Source organism: Melospiza georgiana, chromosome 24 (assembly GCF_028018845.1).
Source record: "Melospiza georgiana isolate bMelGeo1 chromosome 24, bMelGeo1.pri, whole genome shotgun sequence".
Classification (NCBI taxonomy): domain Eukaryota; kingdom Metazoa; phylum Chordata; class Aves; order Passeriformes; family Passerellidae; genus Melospiza; species Melospiza georgiana.
Window position 1 is genome coordinate 2962626 of NC_080453.1, and position 18294 is coordinate 2980919.

General features: G+C 57.8%; 1 protein-coding gene across 3 annotated transcripts in view; it reads left to right on the top strand.

The window, feature by feature from the left end:
• Positions 1 to 4514: 4514 nt before the first annotated feature.
• Positions 4515 to 18294, top strand: part of PTPRU (protein tyrosine phosphatase receptor type U) — a 56928-nt gene continuing 43148 nt past the window's right edge. For 2 of the 3 annotated variants that reach the window (XM_058040080.1, XM_058040081.1), the window contains exon 1: positions 4515 to 4601. In XM_058040080.1, the coding sequence (XP_057896063.1) occupies positions 4529 to 4601 (73 nt within the window). In that variant the 5' untranslated portion in view covers positions 4515 to 4528. Of the gene's footprint in view, positions 4602 to 5103; positions 5123 to 18294 lie in introns of those variants that run through there. The other variant, XM_058040082.1, reaches the window with a different exon arrangement.

Consider the following 18294-nt stretch of genomic DNA (forward strand, 5'->3'; position numbering starts at 1 on the left):
GTGGAGACCATTTGCAATCACAGCAAGGCCTATATTTTTCCTGCAAATGACTGTACTTGAAAAGTGATTACTTCATTTTAACTCGATTGCTCCTGCAAGACCGTTGGGGGCTGATGGCACAGGGAGACAGGGCAGGGGACTGCAGGCTCATCCTGCCAGTGCTTAGGGTGGGAGGAGGTGCTTGGGAAGGGTTAGGAGAAAGGATTCGCACCTCGGGAATGGGATGGAGCTTGTTCCTGATGGGTTGCCACTGGCTTCATCCCTGCAGCTGCATGGGGCAGTGCCATTTGCCCATCCAACCTTCCTTCCTCACTGCTTCCCTTTGTCCCTCCTTTCTTCCCTCAGAGCAGGGTTAGTCCCAGACCACGCATGATGGGTGCTGTGTCCCCTCCAAACACATCCGGTGTCCCTGTGGCCCTGTCAGTGCCAGGCAGGTTCCCCCCAGCTCGGGGAAGCAGTGGTGGGTCCTTGGCCGAACTTTCCTCCCTTTCAGCCCTGTTGGACAGGTGGGATTGAGCTGGATGTGCTGGAGGGACAATTGTCAGTAACTGTCCTCATGCAGAGCCCTGAGGACAATTCCTGCTTGTCCCCAAACCCGGTCACAACATGAATGTGCACCATCAGTGTATTCCTCCCTGCATCCCTCCCCAGCCTCAGCTCCATCCCCTCCGGAGGCTCCCCAAGCCCCTTCCCCAGGGAGGAGCCCCGGGAGGTGCCGCCCGCCTGCCCCGGGGCAGTGCCAGCCCTGTTGGGGACAAGGAGCCTTTGTGGAGCCCCCGTGTCCGTCCTGCTCGTGCGGAATTGGTGCTGTGCCTGCAGCGCGCGGTGGCTCCTCGGCCGCTCCGGCTGCTCGTCTCTGCCCGGTCACGCGTAGGATGGCCTTGGGACAGCCCGTGCTCCAAAGGACGAGTCTGGACTCTTCACATTTTCAGTCTTTGATATTGTTTATTATTTCTTATCTACAAAATTTTCTTTCACCCTGACAGAGGTCTGACCAGCAAGGCAGCCAAGGGCACTCTGACCTCCCACTGGGCGGTCGTCTGTTTTTATACTAAAAACTACGTACATCATATTTACCTTTATTTCCCAATACCTTTCAGCCATATTAGCAAGTGCACCTTCACCAAGAACCAATCCCAAAGTGCCAACATCACCACAGAAAATGGATGACAAGAAGAAGAGAGAAGGACAAGACATGCCCTGATTCCTCCATCTTGTGTCCATAACCCCCCTGTACCAAAATCCCAAAATCTATATTTCCACCCTGTGAATACTTAATTCTTACACCATTTATCCCCAAGTGACTCTTTTGTCCTCCAACAGGTGGCACATCCCGTGCAGGGTCAAAATCCATCCACCAGGCACTCCTGGCAACATTCCAGGATTTCCGAGCTCCCCCAAGGGTTGTCTCGGTAACTCTGGACATCCAGAGTGATGTGCTGAGTTCCCACAGCTCCTGGTGCACTGATGATCCCGCTGGGGAAGCAAGGGGGTGGCACTGAGGGACCGCAGGGCTCCCCTGAGGAGGTGGCACGGATGGGTGGTGGGACTGTCAGAGCAGCACGGTGACCACAGGGAGTGGGGAACAGTTTTGTTGTGATACGCTGGCTGCAACAAACCCCCTTTTTATTGTTTTTTGAAGTGATTGCTTTGGAAGTACAATTCAGGGGTTTAAAAGGTGGAGGAAAGCACAGCACAGTGCTCCAACAGGCTTGTGCAGCTTAAAAACTCCACGTTTCCTGGTTGATTCCCCCAGAATCCTGTTCTGGGGGGAATATTATGCTTCTGCTTACCCTTGGCCGCATTTCCTCCACGAACATTTTCAGTTCAGCTGCTGGGTGAAGACCCCTCCAGATTCCTCCCCAGTCTGGGTAGAGACTATCCCCAGCTCATCCCTCGGCTGCTGCATCACTCAGCTCCTCTTCCCAGAAGGATTTGGGGGATTTTTCTCAAAAAAACTCCAGGGGGATCCTGCAAAGTGCCACCCTCAGCACCGTGCCAGCCTGCGCCATGCCAGCCCTCTCCTGCCTTCACTGCCACACATCTTAGCAGCTTAATTCCCTTATTGGGCATTATTTTAACAGGCTTTTAGTGTCACTGGGGAGAGGATTTGTCAGGATCACTCCACGCTCAGCGTGAGGCAACTTGGAGAGGAGTGTCCATCCCCCCGTGCCGTCACCCCAGATGTGCTGTCCTGGTTGGGGGACACACGGTGCTGGTCTGGTTTGTCCCCAGATCCATGGGGACGGATGCATCCTGCAAGAAGTGTCACCATGGGGCTAACCTGCTGGGGGTGCCGCTGGGGGCAGCTGGGAATGGAAGATGAACGTTTTGTACCCCTATGGCACAGGCAGGGGTGACACCAGGGGACACTGACAGGAGGAGTATTTGGGGTTGGCAGCTCTGAGATGTGCTGAACCCCTGTCCCAGAGAGGAGGGGGCCAGGCGGGGGCTCTGCAGTGTCCCCAGGGCTGTGCAGTGTCCCCAGGGCTGTGCAGTGCCATGTGTCAGTGCAGTGTCCCCAGAAAATGAAGCCAGCCCAACATGGAGAAGCAGCACAGCAGCATCCCTAGGGATGAGCTGAACTTGGATGGAGATGGCAGGCAGTGCTGTCCTACTTCTGGGGCTGGGAGCTCCCCAGTGGCTTTGCCAGGCTCAGCAACCCCCAGACACCATGCCCCTGCCTCTGTCACCCTGCTGAATGCTGGCAACCGGGTGCTGTCCTTCAGGACAAGGCTGAATCATCGCAGGATGATGCCAATGCCAGGGATTCTCCCTGTGTGATTTGGGGTAAGAAGTCCCAACATTTCCAGCGTTGTTCCCTCTGCTTTCCAAGTTTCCCTGTGCCCAGGCAGTTTCACACCGTGGAGCTGCAGCCAGGGCTAGGTGACCTAAGCATGGATCACACCAGAAAGCTGATGCGAAGTTCCCCTCCTCCTCACCTCAAACCTTTGGGAAAACATTTTCCTCCAGAAATAGGGCTGGAGAGGATGTCAACAAACAAGGGGCCTTTCATCTCCGCTGGCACTGCCGGCAGGGACACCAGGGCTGCCAGTGCTCTGTGCCTGATCCTGTGCATTCGGCTGGGAAATGGACAGAGATTTTCCTCCTTTTCCATCCTTCCAGGTTTTTCTCCTTTCTGCTCACTCTGAGTTAGATCCTGCACCTCCCCTCACTGGGGGGATGGTGGCTGTGCTGGGTGTCTCTGGGGTCTCAGGTGCCACTGCCACTCCCACACAGCCTTGTCTGGCTTTCCCTGTCACCATCCTGCGGAGCCAAGCATCCTGTCCCTGTCCCCCAAGGACATCCAGCCTGTGGTGGAGGACCAGGGGGGTTTCAGGGTCCGAGGACACCCTGCAAGGGGCAGGAGGCTCTGTCCCCAGTGTCCAGTCCATAGGGTCTTGTCTCTGCCCCACAGCCTCGGGCACAGCCCAGGGGTGATGGGGGCACTCGAGGGCAGGGGGAACCCATCCCAGAGTGGGTGTCACCATCACCTCCCTTGTCCCAGCCTCCTCCCAGCACCTGTCCCGCAACTGCAAACCCTGCAGGATCCAGTCCCAGCTTGGTGGGGACCCTACAACTGGGACCCCTGAGGAGACCCCTGCATTTGGGGAGTCGCGGGGACCCTTCTGGAGGCAGGCCCCCCAAGCTGGGGACTATCCCTGCATCCCTGCACACCCCGAAAACCAGGGACCCCCCAGCCCCAGAGCCTGGCAGGCCCCTGCCCGCAGGGAACCTCTCTTTCCCCGCTCCGCTACAACGGGAGACACCGCAGCAGCTCCGCGCGACGGGGCCTCCCTGCAGCCGGCCCCCCGTGCTTTCGCCGCACCCTTGCGGGGTCCTCCCGTGCCCCACCCCTCACGCCAGAGGCGCTCCCGGGCAGCCCCAGCCGCTCTCCCCCGGCACCGGAGATCTCCCCTCCCTTAAGGGCGCACCTCCCTCAGCCCGTAATTCCCGGGACCCCCACTCCCCGCCTCTCCTGGGACCGCCTCCCCCTCCCTCCCGGTACCGGATATTCCCCTCCTCCCACCCCCCGGTACAGGAGGCCCCCCCCGCCCCTTACCCACGCACCGCCCCCCCCTCCCCTTAACTCCCGGGACCGCCCCTCTCCCCGCACCCCCCAATACGAGAGAACTTCCTCCCTTAACCGAGCGCCGCCCGGAGCCCGCAGCTCCCGGGACCCCTCCCCAGCTCTGCTCTCCCCCGGTACGAGAGAGCCCCCCCATGCCCCCGTAGCTCCCGCCGCTGCTCCCAAACTTCCCCCGCAGCGCCACCGCTCGAGTCCGCCAGGGGGCGCCGCCGCCCCGCCCGCCGTTGCCGTTCCCGGTACCGGCGCCCCCCCCCTCCCGCGCCCCCCCGCGGGCGGCGGTGACGTCACGGCGGGCGCGAGCCGCCGCCGCTGGTATTTGAGGCGCGGGGCGGGCACGGGGGCCCCGCTGCGCCCCCGCCGCGCCGGAACCGCGGGCGCGCAGCGGCGGCGGCGGCCACGGCCCCGCCGCCCCCCCTCGGTCCCGGCACCGGCCGCACCATGCGGAGCGCCCGGGCGCTGCTGCTCGCCCTCGCCCTGCGGGTCTACGCGCTGGACACCGAGACGCCCGCCGGTAGGAACGGAGCGCTGCGTGTGCGCCGGGGAGAGGGGTCCTGCTCGCTCGGTGCGGTTCCGGGGCTCCACCGACCCCGGTGCGCGGACGGTCCCGCCCGGCCCACCGCCACCTGTTCCCAGCGGAGGGTGTCCGAACCGCCTCGGGACCCCTGTCCTCCGTGAAACCACCAGAATCCCGCCTCCGTCCCCTCCGGGCACCGGTATGGGGGCTCCTCTCGCCTGCGCCCCCCCCCACCGCCGCCACCGGGGGAAGTTTTCCCTGCCGGGAGTGCGGCGGCCGGGGGGTCTCGGCAGCGCCCCCCAGCCCCGGGATGCTCCGCCGAGAGCAGCCCCACGGTTCCCGCTCGCTGCCGGTGCCGGGGCCGCCGTCCAAACCACCCCCCTCCCGCCGCACTCCGGCAGGGAAAACTTCCCCCGGTGGCGGCGGGGGGAGCGCGGCGAGAGGAGCCCCCCGGCCGGTGCCCGGCGGGATCCCGGTGCTTTCACTGGCGGCTCCGGCGGGAAGCTGGGGACCCTCCGGTAGGAACAGGTGGCGGCTCCGATCGCAACCTCCCGGCTCTCGTTTTGCTGGGGGGGTATTGGGGCAGTTGTACGGAGATACGATCGATCGATTAATTTGATTAATTTACGTCTTTTTAATGTTCCGCTCCTCCCCCGATCTACCCGTGCTGAGCCCTGCGCCCCCCGGGACCCCCGGGCAGGGGCTCGGGGAGAGCTGGTGCGGCGTGCGGGACACGACGAGTGGCTGGCTCCCAGTCCCTTCGGGAGGCTGGCAATGGGGTTGGACGCTGCGGAGAATGGGAATTTGGGGCTCCCGAGGTGCTACCGGGGGCTGCCAGCGCTTTTTTGGGGAAACGGAGCCACGGGAGTTGGTGCCTCACTCCAAGGGTTCCCTGGTGCTATTGCTCCCAGCTCCTGGGTGATGCTGATCACATTAAATACACATTAAAGTCTATTTTTGCCTAGTTCTTTGGTTTTTTACCTTTAAATCCAAGCTGTTCACCTGCACACAGTCCCTGTGGTGGTGCATTGATTTTGTTTTTTTGGGTAGTGGCATTTCTCCAAAGATTATAAATAGTGACACCCATCAGCAGAAAACAAGCGGCGGCTGACCCGTGCACGGGGGATGGAGGGACGGTGGGTGGGGGGATGCGAAGCCGTTCAGGCTCCCCCGGCTCCTGCAGGGTGGGGGAGATGGGGAGGGAACGGGTTTGTATTTTGGGGGGAGAGGCTGTGTGCTTCTGCTCTGAGCTTCGGGGCCGAGCAGGGGGCAAAGGGGAAACTGAGGCATGGAGCTGATGGGGGCTGGTGGAGTAAGGGGCCTCTGCCCGCCCTGGTTTCAGAGGGGGATTTGGGGTTTGCTGCTGCCCAGCCCTGGTGCGTGGTGCTGTGCTGGCTCTCGGGGCTGAGCTGCTGGAGGGGCAGAGGTGGGGAAGCACCGGGGCCTGGGGTGGCTTTGTGGGGAGGGTCCCCTCCCAAGCAAACCCTTTTCCCTCGATGGGGTCCCTTCCCTGCAGAGCGGCATCGGCGAAGGGCAGGATCGAGCCTGCTCCTGGAGTAAATCAGGAGTGCGTTTTCTCCGTTTCCCTGGCAGATGCAGAGCAGGCTCAGCTCCGCAGTGGAGCTGAAAGGACTGGATCCAGCTGGAGGTGAGGGGTCTACTGCCAGCCCCCCTGCTCCACTGCAGGCTGCTTTTACCTGGATCTGCTGTTTGATCCCGCTGGTGTGGCTTGGCCGGCTGTGGGGAGGTTGCCCAGCTCATCCCTGGGGCTGCACAGTGGGCAAGGGCTAGGAGAAATATATTGGAGCCATTTGCACGTGCTCTGGGCCTCTGGGGAGGACACACTGCTCGTCTCGGTGGGTATTTTCAGAAGATGGAGTTTTTTTAGCTGTGCCTTTGTGAAGAAGGGGCGTAGGTGGTCCCTTCTACAGGTGGGGGAAGTGAGGCACAGAGAGAAAGCAGGATGCCCTGGTTACAGCCCACCACGGCCTTAGGGTGTTCTTTGCTCCTTCCTGCAGCCCTCCAACTTCTTGTAGTTCATGAAGGTTTCGCAGTGACTGAGCTGTCATTGCCGGCCCGTTGTGCTTGTCACGGAGGGGACTTGGGTGAGGTTGGGAGGCACTGGCTGACCCCCCAGACTGAGGGGTGCAGGGGATCGTGTGGTGTCGGCAGGCTGGGATGGGGACCTGTGCTTGGCACCAGCCTTTGGCAGCCCCATCGCTCCTCCTTGGGCACTTTGCGGCAGGAGCCTTTCCCCGCTGGAAGCCCGTGGCCAGGAGCCGCCGGGGGCAGGAGGTTGTGCAGGCTCCGGTATTTCCCTGCCGGGAAAGGTGGATGTGGCACCTGGGGACGTGCTGCGGGCATGGCTGGACTCAGTGCTGTTTCCCAACCCAAACGATTCCATGGTAAGGTGCACCTCTGCTTCTGTGTGCTGCACCCAAGAGCTCAGCGGTGAGCTGCCCAGGCGTCCCAGCCCGCGCTCCGGGGCTGTTTTCGGCGGCGGGGACACGCGATGGGGACACAGCCGCGCTGCTGCGTGGCACTCCTGCCGGAATTATGCGGAAGCTGTTTGCGCTCGGCTCCGACTTCGTTTGCAGCAATTAAGCAAATAAAATATTTGGGTTTGCAGCCTCCACTTGGGAGGTTGGGACTGCCAGGGAGCGCTGGACTGGCGTTGGTGGCGGCTCCGGAGGCTCTCAGGCTGCTGGGGGAGGTGGCAGCCGGCTGGGGCCGGGCGGGGGGACGGGGCCCCCAGCGTCCCTGTCCCTGTCCCCCGCGACAGCGCCGGCAGGCGGTGGCACGGGTGACGCTGACCCGGCGCGGCGGGGCCGGCAGGAGGTGGCACGGGTGACGCTGACCCGGCGCGGCGGGGCCGGCAGGAGGTGGCACGGGTGACCCCGGCGGGGCCGGCTCGCTCGGGTCAATGGCAGCCGCCGCCGAGCAGACGCCGCTCCCGGGGCGGGGATTGGGGTCGGCGGCGGGGCAGCCCCCGCCCGTTAACGGTCACGGGCAGGGGATGCGCGGGGGGTGCAGGAGCAGAGATGGCCCCGGCTGCTGCTGGGGGACAGGGTCAGTGCTCAGGTGTCCGATGCTGCCCTTCCAGCGCTTTTCCCGGTGTTTGCTTCCCTCCGCTTGGCTGGCTGTGTGCTCTCCGATGCCAAGGCATTTTTGTTCTCCCCAGCCCGCCTTCACCAAGTGCATAAAATGTGCGAGAACCTTACATTTTCCTTGTCAGCTTGTTTCAGGCTTCGTGGGGTTTTTTTGTTTGGTTTTTTTTTTTTTTTTTTTTTTTTCCTCTTGCCTGTTCTGTCGTGCCGGGGATGAAGCTCTTTCTCTTGTTTGCTCCTACGTGTGTTTTTAATGCCCTGAGAATGCCATGCCCTTTCCCAGAGCACCCAGACAGTGCAAACACCCTTGAGGCTTCTGTGTCGAGATGCTCCGGAAAATCCTGTTGACATGCCCGAGTGTGCCCAGGGCAGAGGTTTCTGGCTCCTGAGCCCTCGGCTCTCCAGTGTGTGCAGAGGGACACTGGAGTGTGGTGGATTTTTACCGTCCATGAGGCAGAAGCAGAATTTAGGGAGGCTCAGGGTGATGCTGATGCTCCTGGATGGACCTGTCCCTCTGGCTTTGGATCTGCAGCTCCATGGTACAGCCTGGCAATGTCTGGGTTTTTTCCTTCCCCATCGAGACTTGCAGTTGCATTTGTTTCATTTTTACCGTCTTCTTGTTCTAGAGCTCCTGTTTTCTGTTTTTCCTCTGGGTGCCTGGACCTGCCCTGGCCCCGGGAACAGGGATGCTGGTGAATCACCTCCTGGCTCGAAATGCTCATTTTCCCCTTTGTTATCCAAACTAAGACAAACCAGCCCTATTCCAGCCTCCTTGGGAGCTTTCCCAGAATAAAGTCTATTGGGATCAGGGCTCTGGGGGAGGAGGGACACCCCCTGGAAAACCAAGGCAGGTGTTTGTTGGTGGCTTTAACCCTGTCCTGGCTGTGACCAACTCCTTGCTGCCTGTTGATGTTGGTTTTTCCCTTGACTGCACCTGAGATGAACTTTTCCATCACTTCATCACACAGTCCTTGCTCTGCAGAGAAGCTGGGAGCTCTGAGCACCCCAGAATGCCCCATAAGAATCTTCTCCTGGCTGCAGTCCCTCTGCAGGGGTTTGCTGCTTTGCTTTGGGCAATCATGTGAGGGTTAAGCACAGGGAGCTGGAGGCAGAGGAAGGCGAATCCCTGCTGCATCTCTGGGAGCTGGGAGGTAGCACAGGCTCTGGAAAGAGAGAGCCTTATCACCATGGCCCTACCATCTGCCTGCTTAAACCTCCATAAATAAGCTTTTTAATCATCTATTATTAACATGCACTATAATTGTCTTATTAGACATGTCTGCAAACCTTTGGTTACTGAGTGATTAAATGTCAAGATTCCCAAACCTCTTCTCTCCCATGGCAGCTTGGGATTTGCTTTGCAGCATTCTTTTGATCCTGCTCTCTCATTCCAGCCTGGAGATCCCTCCTTGTACTTGGTGAAACTGAGACTTTCCCCTCTGGACAAGAAGGATTCCCAACAGTTAATCCCCTGAAGCTAATCGCTTCCTCGTTGGCAGCCTCAAAATAAATAGGTCCTGGAGATGGAGCTTTTCCTTTCCACTGCAGGTGGCTTGGAGGAGCTGCTGCTGCTTTTCCCCCTTGTGCTGTGGGTGGGTGGTGGTGGGGAGGGGGTGTCTGCCTGCCTGGAGTGCTCCTGGGGATCTGCTCCTGTTTGCCGGGTGGAGGGCGGCTCTGGGGAGTGCCTGTGGAGCTGGCAGCTGTCACCGGCACTTTCCTGGGTGTTCCTGGTCTGTTGCTTTCCTGACCCTGGGAGCGGCAGGCTCTGCGCCCTCTGCCTGGATCAAAAGCCAAAGTCCAGCTCTTCCAGCTGCTGCAAGGCAAAGGCAGAGGAGCCCTTGCCTGTGGAGCAGCCCTTTGCCCCTCCCTGCTGCCAGCACCGGGGGCTCAAATGTCACTTGCCCTTTGCAGCTGTTATTTTATGTCTTTTATTTTTTTAAGATCAGAAGTGTTGTTCCTGCTTGCTGGATGGTTGCTGGCTGCAGCTCATTCTCAGCTGCTTGTGTGCTGTTCCAAGTCCTGCCTGGGTGTCGCAGCCCAGCTCTGCAGCTCCTGCCTGGGCACTGCTGGGGGAACATGCTTACTACTGTTTAAGGGGCCCAGGCTTTGCACCCCAGTTCCTCCCACCTGGAGAGGGAATCCAAGCGTGGACTGTGGCGAGTCAGCCTGGGGCTGTTCCTGTTTCCTGTCCCTGGCTGCCTCTGCCAGACCCCAAATCGGGGTGCTGGTTCTGTGCTGGCTGCAGGAGCAGACAGCAGAACTGCCCCTGTGCCATGGGGTGCTGAGGGCTGCAGGGGCTGTTCCTGGGGGTGCTGCTGGCTCCCACAGGAGCCTGGGCTGCAGTGGGAATGCCAGGAATGCAATGCTCCTGCAGTTTGGGGCCCAGTGGGGTCTCCGTGAGTCACCTTGACTCCGTATGGCAGATTCACAGCTGGAAGAAGCCTCTTGACTGGCTTTGGCCGTAAATTTATTTCCTGACCTTCCTGCCTCCCAAAGTGCTGACGATGTTGTGGAACAGGAGGGGGGCAAGGGAGGGTGCTTGGCCCCCTTTTGGCGCTGGCTGACCCCAGTGTCCTGCAGCAGGGGTGGTGGGGGACTCTGGGCAGCCCTGTTGCTGTAGGCAGGGCAGGGATGTGCCTCCCCTGTTACCTGGGGACCCCACTGCCCACCCAGGGTGGGCCCTGGCTGGGGCTGGGAGAGCCCCTGTCCCTGACAGGGATGCAGTGGAGCAGAGCATTGCACTGCAGCTGGGGAGTGGGAGTATGCTGCAGCTGGAGCAACTTCCTGAGTATTTTTGTCGTATACAATTTTTTTATGCCTTTTTTTTTTAAATTGGGCTTGAAAAATACTGTCAAATCACCCATGACAGGGTGGCTGTGCTGGCACAGCCCCCCCAGCTCCCTGCAGCCATCCTGGACTGCCAGAGGGTCCATCTCTGCTGATTCCAGGGCTGTCCTGGTGCTGGGGAGCCCTAAATTGACCAATAACTGCTTTGGCTCCCTGGACTCCCCGTGTGGGTCCAACCTTTCCTGACATCGTTAAGTTAATCAGGATTGTGGCTGGGATGGAGAGGCAGGAGATGCTGTGAGGATGAGGGACGGGGACATCAGTGACCTGATGAGTCTTAACGAGGCCACTGTCCCCACGGCCCTGCTCAGGATACCAGCCCTGGTGAGCCCTGGGCGTTGGAGCTGTGTGCTGCTTTGTGCTGGAGGCCTTCAGCCTGATTAGCCCAGCTGGCCAAGCCAAGGAGCACGAGTGGCTCCGGCCCCTCAGCTGCGGGGCACACCAGCTGGGGCAGGCTCCCCAGAGCAGGACGTCACCAGTCTAGAAGAGGAGATGAATCACTCACCATGGCCCAGCTGCTCCCCCAGAGCGTGAGGCTTGACTTTGGGGTGCTGCCCGAGGGGTCTTGCTGCTGTGTCCTGACAGGAGGTGTGGGAATGGCTTTTCTCTTGAGGGGATGGAACATTGTGGCCGCTTGCTTAGGGAGGCGAGAGCAGGGAGAGGGATGGGCTACAGCAAACTGCATTCCTTGGCTTGGATGGATTTGGAGGTGTCTATGGAGCTTCTGTGGTTTTGGGGTGCTCTGTAGGGCTCCTCAGGGTGCAGCCCCTCTCTGTCCTGTGCTGTGTGACCCTGGAATCTTTGGTTCCTCCAACAGCTGTGATGGGAAAGCAGCAATTTTCAGGGCTGGTCAGGCAGTCCAGGCAGATCCATGCAAGGATGTGTCTTCTCCAAAGTCCTTCCCTGCTGCTGGCAGCCCCACACTCCCTTGGGTGCCAGGTCCTCATTCCCTGCCAGCACATCCTGCCTGTTAGCAGAGGTATGCTGACACCCTGGGTAATTATATAATAAATGCTCTTTCCTTAATTACCTGGTGCTTCAATGTGGTTTGTTGAATTAGCACAGGTGGGTGATCCTGGGCACTCCTGGCACCTCAAAGTTCTCACTGGGACATCTGGTTCTGTGGTTATGGTGTCAATGGGGCATCTGCCTCTTCCCCCTGTGGAGGTGGGTGCTGGAGCTTTCCAGGGTATTTTTGGGGAAGGAGCAGCTTGGGAGGGACTTTGGAAGCCTCTCACTGCCAGGGCAGCCTCTGAGCTCTTGCTGTGGTGCAGGTTCAGCCACTGCCCTTCTGGGGCTCTTCCCAAGGACTCTCTTACTTCTGTTATTATTTCTTCTTATTTTTACTGTCTTTTCATCTGTCTGCTGAGTGATAATATCCCATTGATTTTCTGCAGCCAGCAACCAGCCTGCTTTCTCTGGATTATAACAATATTAAGCTAAAGCACTGCATCTCCTCATTGGGTTATTTTTCTTTATATCAGCTGAACTTTATATTTAGTCTCTCACCCAGGCTCCTGTCGGGGGACCTGCTGGCTCTGAATGACATTTCTCTGTCTGAGAGGCTGTGTCCTGCCTTCCTTCCCATGGGATGGTGGCTGGTTGGGGATGGGAGGTGGGCTCTGTCTGGGGCAGGAGGTGGAAGTGCTGGGTATTGGGGTTTCATGGTTCTCCCATGGGGTTGCAGGGTGTTGTGTGCACTTCTGACACTGCAGGGACTCTTCAGTTATTCCTGCACACTTAGTACAATCCCAGAGTTTTTCCTGGAATGAGTTGAGGGCTCTCCAGGTCAGCATAGGTGGATGCCCAAGCCGGCACTGACGGGGATGGCTGAGCCAAATTCACGGCCTGAAGGGTGCCTGGTGTGGTCCAGTGTGTCCCCAGAGCTGTGACAGACCTGCTGGGCACACGGCTCCTTGTGACTGCTCGCACGAGGGCTCCTGCCCTTAACCTGTGTGCCACAGCAGAGGTTCAGCCGAGTCCTGGCGCTGCTGATGGCTGTGCCCATGTCACACGGTGTCAGCCAGCCCACCCTGCTGCTCCTGGCTCTGAACAGGGAAGGAGGAGGAGGATGGTGGCCTGGATTTTGCATGGCACTGAGCCTTATTCCTCTTGTCCCCACCTGTATCTCTCCTAGGGCTGGCTGGGATGCTGTGGCCCTGTCCCTGCTGGGGCCAAGGGCTCCCCGGCTCTGTTCTCTGCCCTGCAATGCCATCAGTGATCCTTGGAGCTGCCTCCAAGGCCCTCCTAGCACTGGCACAGGCTCCATCCCGGGAGCTCCTGCATCCATCACCGCAGAGATGCGGGACCTGCTGTGGGAGGGGGGCTGAGGGGTGCCCCCTTCTTATCCCCTGCAGAATGGGCTTGGTTTGGGAAACTTGCTCTTTCTCATGATTTCTGCAGCTGATGTTGGAGTCCCCCAGGGCTTTGGCATGGTACTGATGTGTCCCAGGGCAGCTGCTTTTCCTGCCATGGGAGCATCTCTGTGTCCACACTGAAAGCAGTGTGTGCCCCTTGGGGCTCGTGGGCCTGGTCTCTCTGAGCTCCTGGCATGAGGAGTGGATGGTCCTCAGCAGACACCTGGGGGACCTGATAGTGATAAAGGAGCGAGGGGGAGAAATGAGCATTATTTCCCCTGCCTTTTCTGGTTTATTTTAACTTGTTCCCATTTTTTTCCCTGAGGTGTCGCACAGCTCTGCAGCCCGTGAGCTGTAATTGCACCGGGTGTGATCGATAATGGCAGGATGGAGGTTTCCAAAGGTTTCCTGCCTTGTTTTTTTTCCCATGGAGTCCACCAGGCAGCACTGATGATGTTAATTAAGTGATGGTTCATTATTAAAGCACTTGTGCAGTGGGTTAGTGGCCTCCTGGCTGTTCAGCTTGAGGGTGTTTTTGTGCTGCAGGACCTCTCTTGAGCAGGGTTCGAGTGACAGGGTGATGCTGATCCTTCCTTGGGAACACCACTCGCCGGATCCAGGTGCTGGGCACCAGCAGCCTTTGGATGGGATGTTAAATCCTCACATCCCCTCTGGACACGGAGGTGAAGCCTCCTGGGCTGTGTCCCCCAGCATCCCCAGAGCAGCCAGGGAGGTGCACGCCAGGGAGAGGTTGCTGGTGCTGCCTGCAGCAGGGTGATGCAGCACCCCGGCCCCAGGAGTGCTGATCTCTGTGGAGCTGCAGTTGGCAGCTGCGTTTGCCCCAAGGAATGATTCTGGCAAGATTAGTTATTCCCCCTTTGCTTTTGAACGCATTTTCACCATGCAGTGATGTATGGCACACTTGGTCCTTGCCCAAGCACAAGCCATCCCTGTGGCATTGCAAAGCCTTTGGAGTTGTATTTTCCCGGTCGTATTTGCTTCAAAATGCCTGTAATGAATCCAGATTTGCTAATTCTCCCCATCCCTGGGGTTCCTTGGAGGCTGCTGGGACTGAGTACTCACTGTGGGAAGTTTGACAACTCCTTGGGGACCTGCAGGTAAAAGCCATAAAGAGTCTTTACCAGTCAAGAATTAAAAAAAAAAAAAAAAAAAAAAAAGGATAAAAAAGGAGATTTGTCTTCTGCAGTTGCTGGCAGATGGATATTGTTCTCTAGTCCTGCGTGTTCCAAACACTGAGGTTATCAGGCATAAGTGACTTATTATGCAAATCCTCCGTCTTAATATCTGGCTGCTCTCTCCCTGGAATTGCATTGGCCAAACCCCACACGTTCCTGGAGCTGCTAATGTTTACACATTAGCTTCTCTGGCTAATATACAAGGCTTCAAGTTGCAAATTGATGTTTCTTACAGCTGAGCAAATTATTTTTCTATTAAATACAATATTTAAAATGATTTGGAGAACTAAAACAAACTACTGGTGAGAATTCTAATGGAGCTGCTTTCCATATTCTTCCAATCAGCTTTTATCAGGGCTGAGAAATCAGTGATATTTCTCCTAAAAGTGTCTCTTGGCAGAAGTGGGGAGCAGAGGAGCAGGGACGGGGTTTGTCATCATCTCCGGGGTGTGATGCACAGAAATACTTTCAATGTTTGCCAGTGCCCCAGGCCCTCTGCATGTGCCAAGTGCAGCTACAGAGGGATTCAGCTCCCCTCTGCTTGGGCTGGAAGAGGTTTTCCCAGTGAAATCCTGGGATGTTTGGGCTTGGCCATGGGGCTGTTGGTGTTCCAGTGTGGCAGGGTTCCCCATCAGTATGAGATGTTGGGGTGCTGGCACACAGGACCTCTCCCTGTCTGGATTTTCCCACTGAGCTGGATTCCTCAGTGCCAAAGAGCCCCTGTAGCATCCCACCCCGGGGAATCTGAGCCCCCTGCAGATGGAAATGATCCTGGATCCCTTACCTTTGCCTGGGAGCCTGTGGGGTGCTGTGTACAGGATCTCACTGGCTGAGAAGTGCATCTGATTTTAGATGAGGTGCAGAATGTGCTCCCTGTGCCCCGTGCGTGCCGGCACCCGGAGGGAAGCAGCTCCCGTGGGAGTGTGCCAAGGAAAGCACCCTAAATAGCAGCTGGGGCAGGGAGGTGGCAGGCTGGCTCTGCTCGGGGTGCTGGGGAGGAATGGCACCCTGGTGGGATCTGCGGGAGCTGTGGTTCTGTATCACACCCAGCCCCCTGGGCCTGCTGCCATCCCTGGGGTGATCTCTGGCTGCCAGTCTGCTGGGACTGCACCACATCCCCTCTGTGCCTCGGTTTCCCCATTTACAGCAGCTCATTGACCATTTATCCTGTGTGAAGAGCTTCATCCTTTGGTGCAGACAAAGAGCATCTTACTCACGTGCATTTAAGAGGAGAGGTCTTGGGCATGATAATTTGGGGGTGTGCAACTGCAAAGCCTCTGCCTCCATCCCTTCTCCTGGGAGGCAATGAAAACTTTGGATTTGATGGCAGGAGAGCTCTGTTCATCCCCTGCCACATCTTGCTATGGTCAGATGATGGTTTCACTCTGCACGGTGTTTGCACTTGACTGCCAGGGCAGCATGTCGTGTCCTGTGGGTACCTGAGTCCTCCCCATTTCCTGCTGAGAATTATTTGGGGTGGAGGACTGGAGCTGCTGGATAAGGCCAGGGATAAAAAATTTATTTTGACTCTGAAATATGACCAGCGTTATCTCCCCTGGCTGGTGCCTGTGCCATGGGGTGCTGTGGCTTGTGCTCCCAAGATGCTGCACCCCAGAGCTGACCGTGGGGCTGATCCAGTCCTGGATAAGCCAGAGTAGGAGCAAAATGAGCTTTTTCCCATCAGGACTGGGTGTCCTGGCTGCGCTGTATTTTACTTGCTAAAGTTTTGGTATGAACCCGTTTTTCACAAAGCCTGTCCCCGTTTTGGGACATTATTGGGGTTTTGTTCCCATCAGACGATACCCCAGAGGGTCTTGGGTGGGGGAGAGCACAATCCTGCTGTTCTGGATGGTGCCGGGCTGTGATCCCAATCCTGCCATCCCGGATGGTGCTGGGTTGTGATCCCAGTTCTGCCATCCCGGATGGTGCTGGATTGTGATCCCAATCCCGGATGGTGCTGGGCTGTGATTGCAATCCCAGATGGTGCCAGGCTGTGGTCCCAGTCCCGGATGGTGCCAGGCTGTGATCCCAGTCCTGGATGGTGCCAGGCTGTGATCCCAGTCCCGGATGGTGCCAGGCTGTGATCCCAATCCTGGATGGTGCCAGGCTGTGATCCCAATCCCGCCATCCTGGATGGTGCCAGGCTGTGATCCCAATCCTGGATGGTGTCGGGCTGTGATCCCAATCCCGCATTGTGCCAGGCTGTGATCCCAGTCCTGGATGGGGCTGGGCTCCCTTTGGCACAGGAGCCTTCTCAAGGCTGCTCAGTAGAAGGGAAGAGAAGACACGGATTGTGTCCCATGGTGCAGGAGGTTAAACAGGAAGGGTATAAGTGTGTAATTAACTTGGAAGCGAGAGCAGTGCAGACTCTGTGGATGAAAGAGCGCGGGTGGGCTGTAGGCAGGCGGCCACGTTCCTCGGTGGCCACGGAGAATTAATTAGATGCTGTCCTTTGTACTTGGCTGTTTGGTCTTTCTTTTCCTCCCTTTTCTTTGTGAATCACTAGTCCCTCCCCTCCCCAGATTTCCTCCTCTTCATCCCTGTAGAGGGGGATGCTGGGTGGCAGTGGTTCCCAAGGGATGCTGAGTGGCAGTGGTGTCCTTCTCCCTGGTGAATCCATTAAGCCACCTCCTTTTCTTTCTTTTTAAGAATTTTTAATCCATCTGGTGTTTAACCCTCACGTTGGTGCCCATGCCTCTGCTCTCTCAGTGTGCCCTGGTGCTGCAGTGGTACCCAAGGGGATGCTGAGCTTATTACCAGACTCCTTGACAAACCCCTCCAGCCACCTTTTTTTGCTTTCTTTCAAGCAATTTTGCTTCATATGGTGTTTAACCTCTACACTGTGCCTGTCCCTCTGCTCCCTTCCACCTGGGCATGTGGTGGATCCCTGGAGGTGGCAGCAGTACCTGGAGGAGGCTGAGCAGCGCTGGTCCCCATCTCCATAGCAAATCTCTCAAACCACCTCTTATCTCATTTTTAAAAATAATTCTGGTCCATCTGGTGTTAAGCCCCCGTGTTGGTGCTCATCCCTCTCTGCCCTCTGCCCAGGAACGTGTGATGCTCTGGGGTGTTTAGTGGGGCACGTCTCATCCTTGGCACAGGCTGCCTCTTGTGCCTGGGGCAGGCCGTGTGTTGGGGGTGATGTAGGCAGCTCTGGGGTGTTCAGGCTGTGTCTGGGACACGTCCCACCCCCGGTGGCAGACCCCAGCTCCCTGCAGTATTTTTAGCTGCTGTTGCATTGGGATCGCACCTCCCGCCTCGCTGCCTTCACCTCGCGCCCGGAGCTGCTGTCACCTGGCCTGGGGCCAGCTCAGGGGGCTCCTTGCTTCCTTTTTAGGATGCATCCATACCTGGAGCAGCCTCACCCGGCTCCCACAGTCCTTGTCCTGCTGCCCTTGGGATGGAATAACCCTCCCACTGCTGCCGGTGGATATTTTGGGTTGCAGCCTCCCTGCCCTCCTTGCAAACGTTGTGATGGAACATTAATTTTTTGCAGGTTGCTCTGGGTTTCCCCTCTCTGACTTTCCACAGCTGCTGGAGCAACTCCAGTCACCCCCTGTGGAGTTGGGCTGTTGGCATTTAATTGCTCAGGTGTTAATTTTTATGCCCTTAATCTTGTGATGAGGAGGGAGAGTCTGCTGGAGGTCGAGCTTCTCGCAGCCCTGTCCTTGGCTGGGGAGAGATGGTGCCAGAAGCATCCCCTAACTCATGGAAACCAAGGTTCTGTGAAGCCCCTTTGGCTTTTTTCCCTGTGTGTACAAATCATGGACAAATTAGTCAGGGAAATGGAGTGGCCAGTGGAACTGCCTTGGTTTTGTGCCGTGGATGGGAGGGAAGGCTCGTGCCGGGAAAAGCCTTGGCAGTAAACCTGTCTGAGGAGGGAGATGGATCAGCTTGGCCAGCACATATCTGCTCTGTAATTGCATTTTAAACTTCTGGAGCCTGGGCATCATCTCGTGGGTGGCTGAGGATGCAGGTGTGGGGTGATGGCGAGTGGCTGTGCTGGGGATGGCAGCAGGATTTGGGTGGGGGGCTGCAGGCCAGGCGGAGGAGTAGGGTATATATCTCATTATGTTTTCAGTGGCTGGGAATAGTTTATTGGGGGTGAAGGAATCACTTTTCCCTGGGAAATGGGGCTCTGCCAGACTGAAACATTGTTTGACTCTGCTCTGGTTTATCAGGC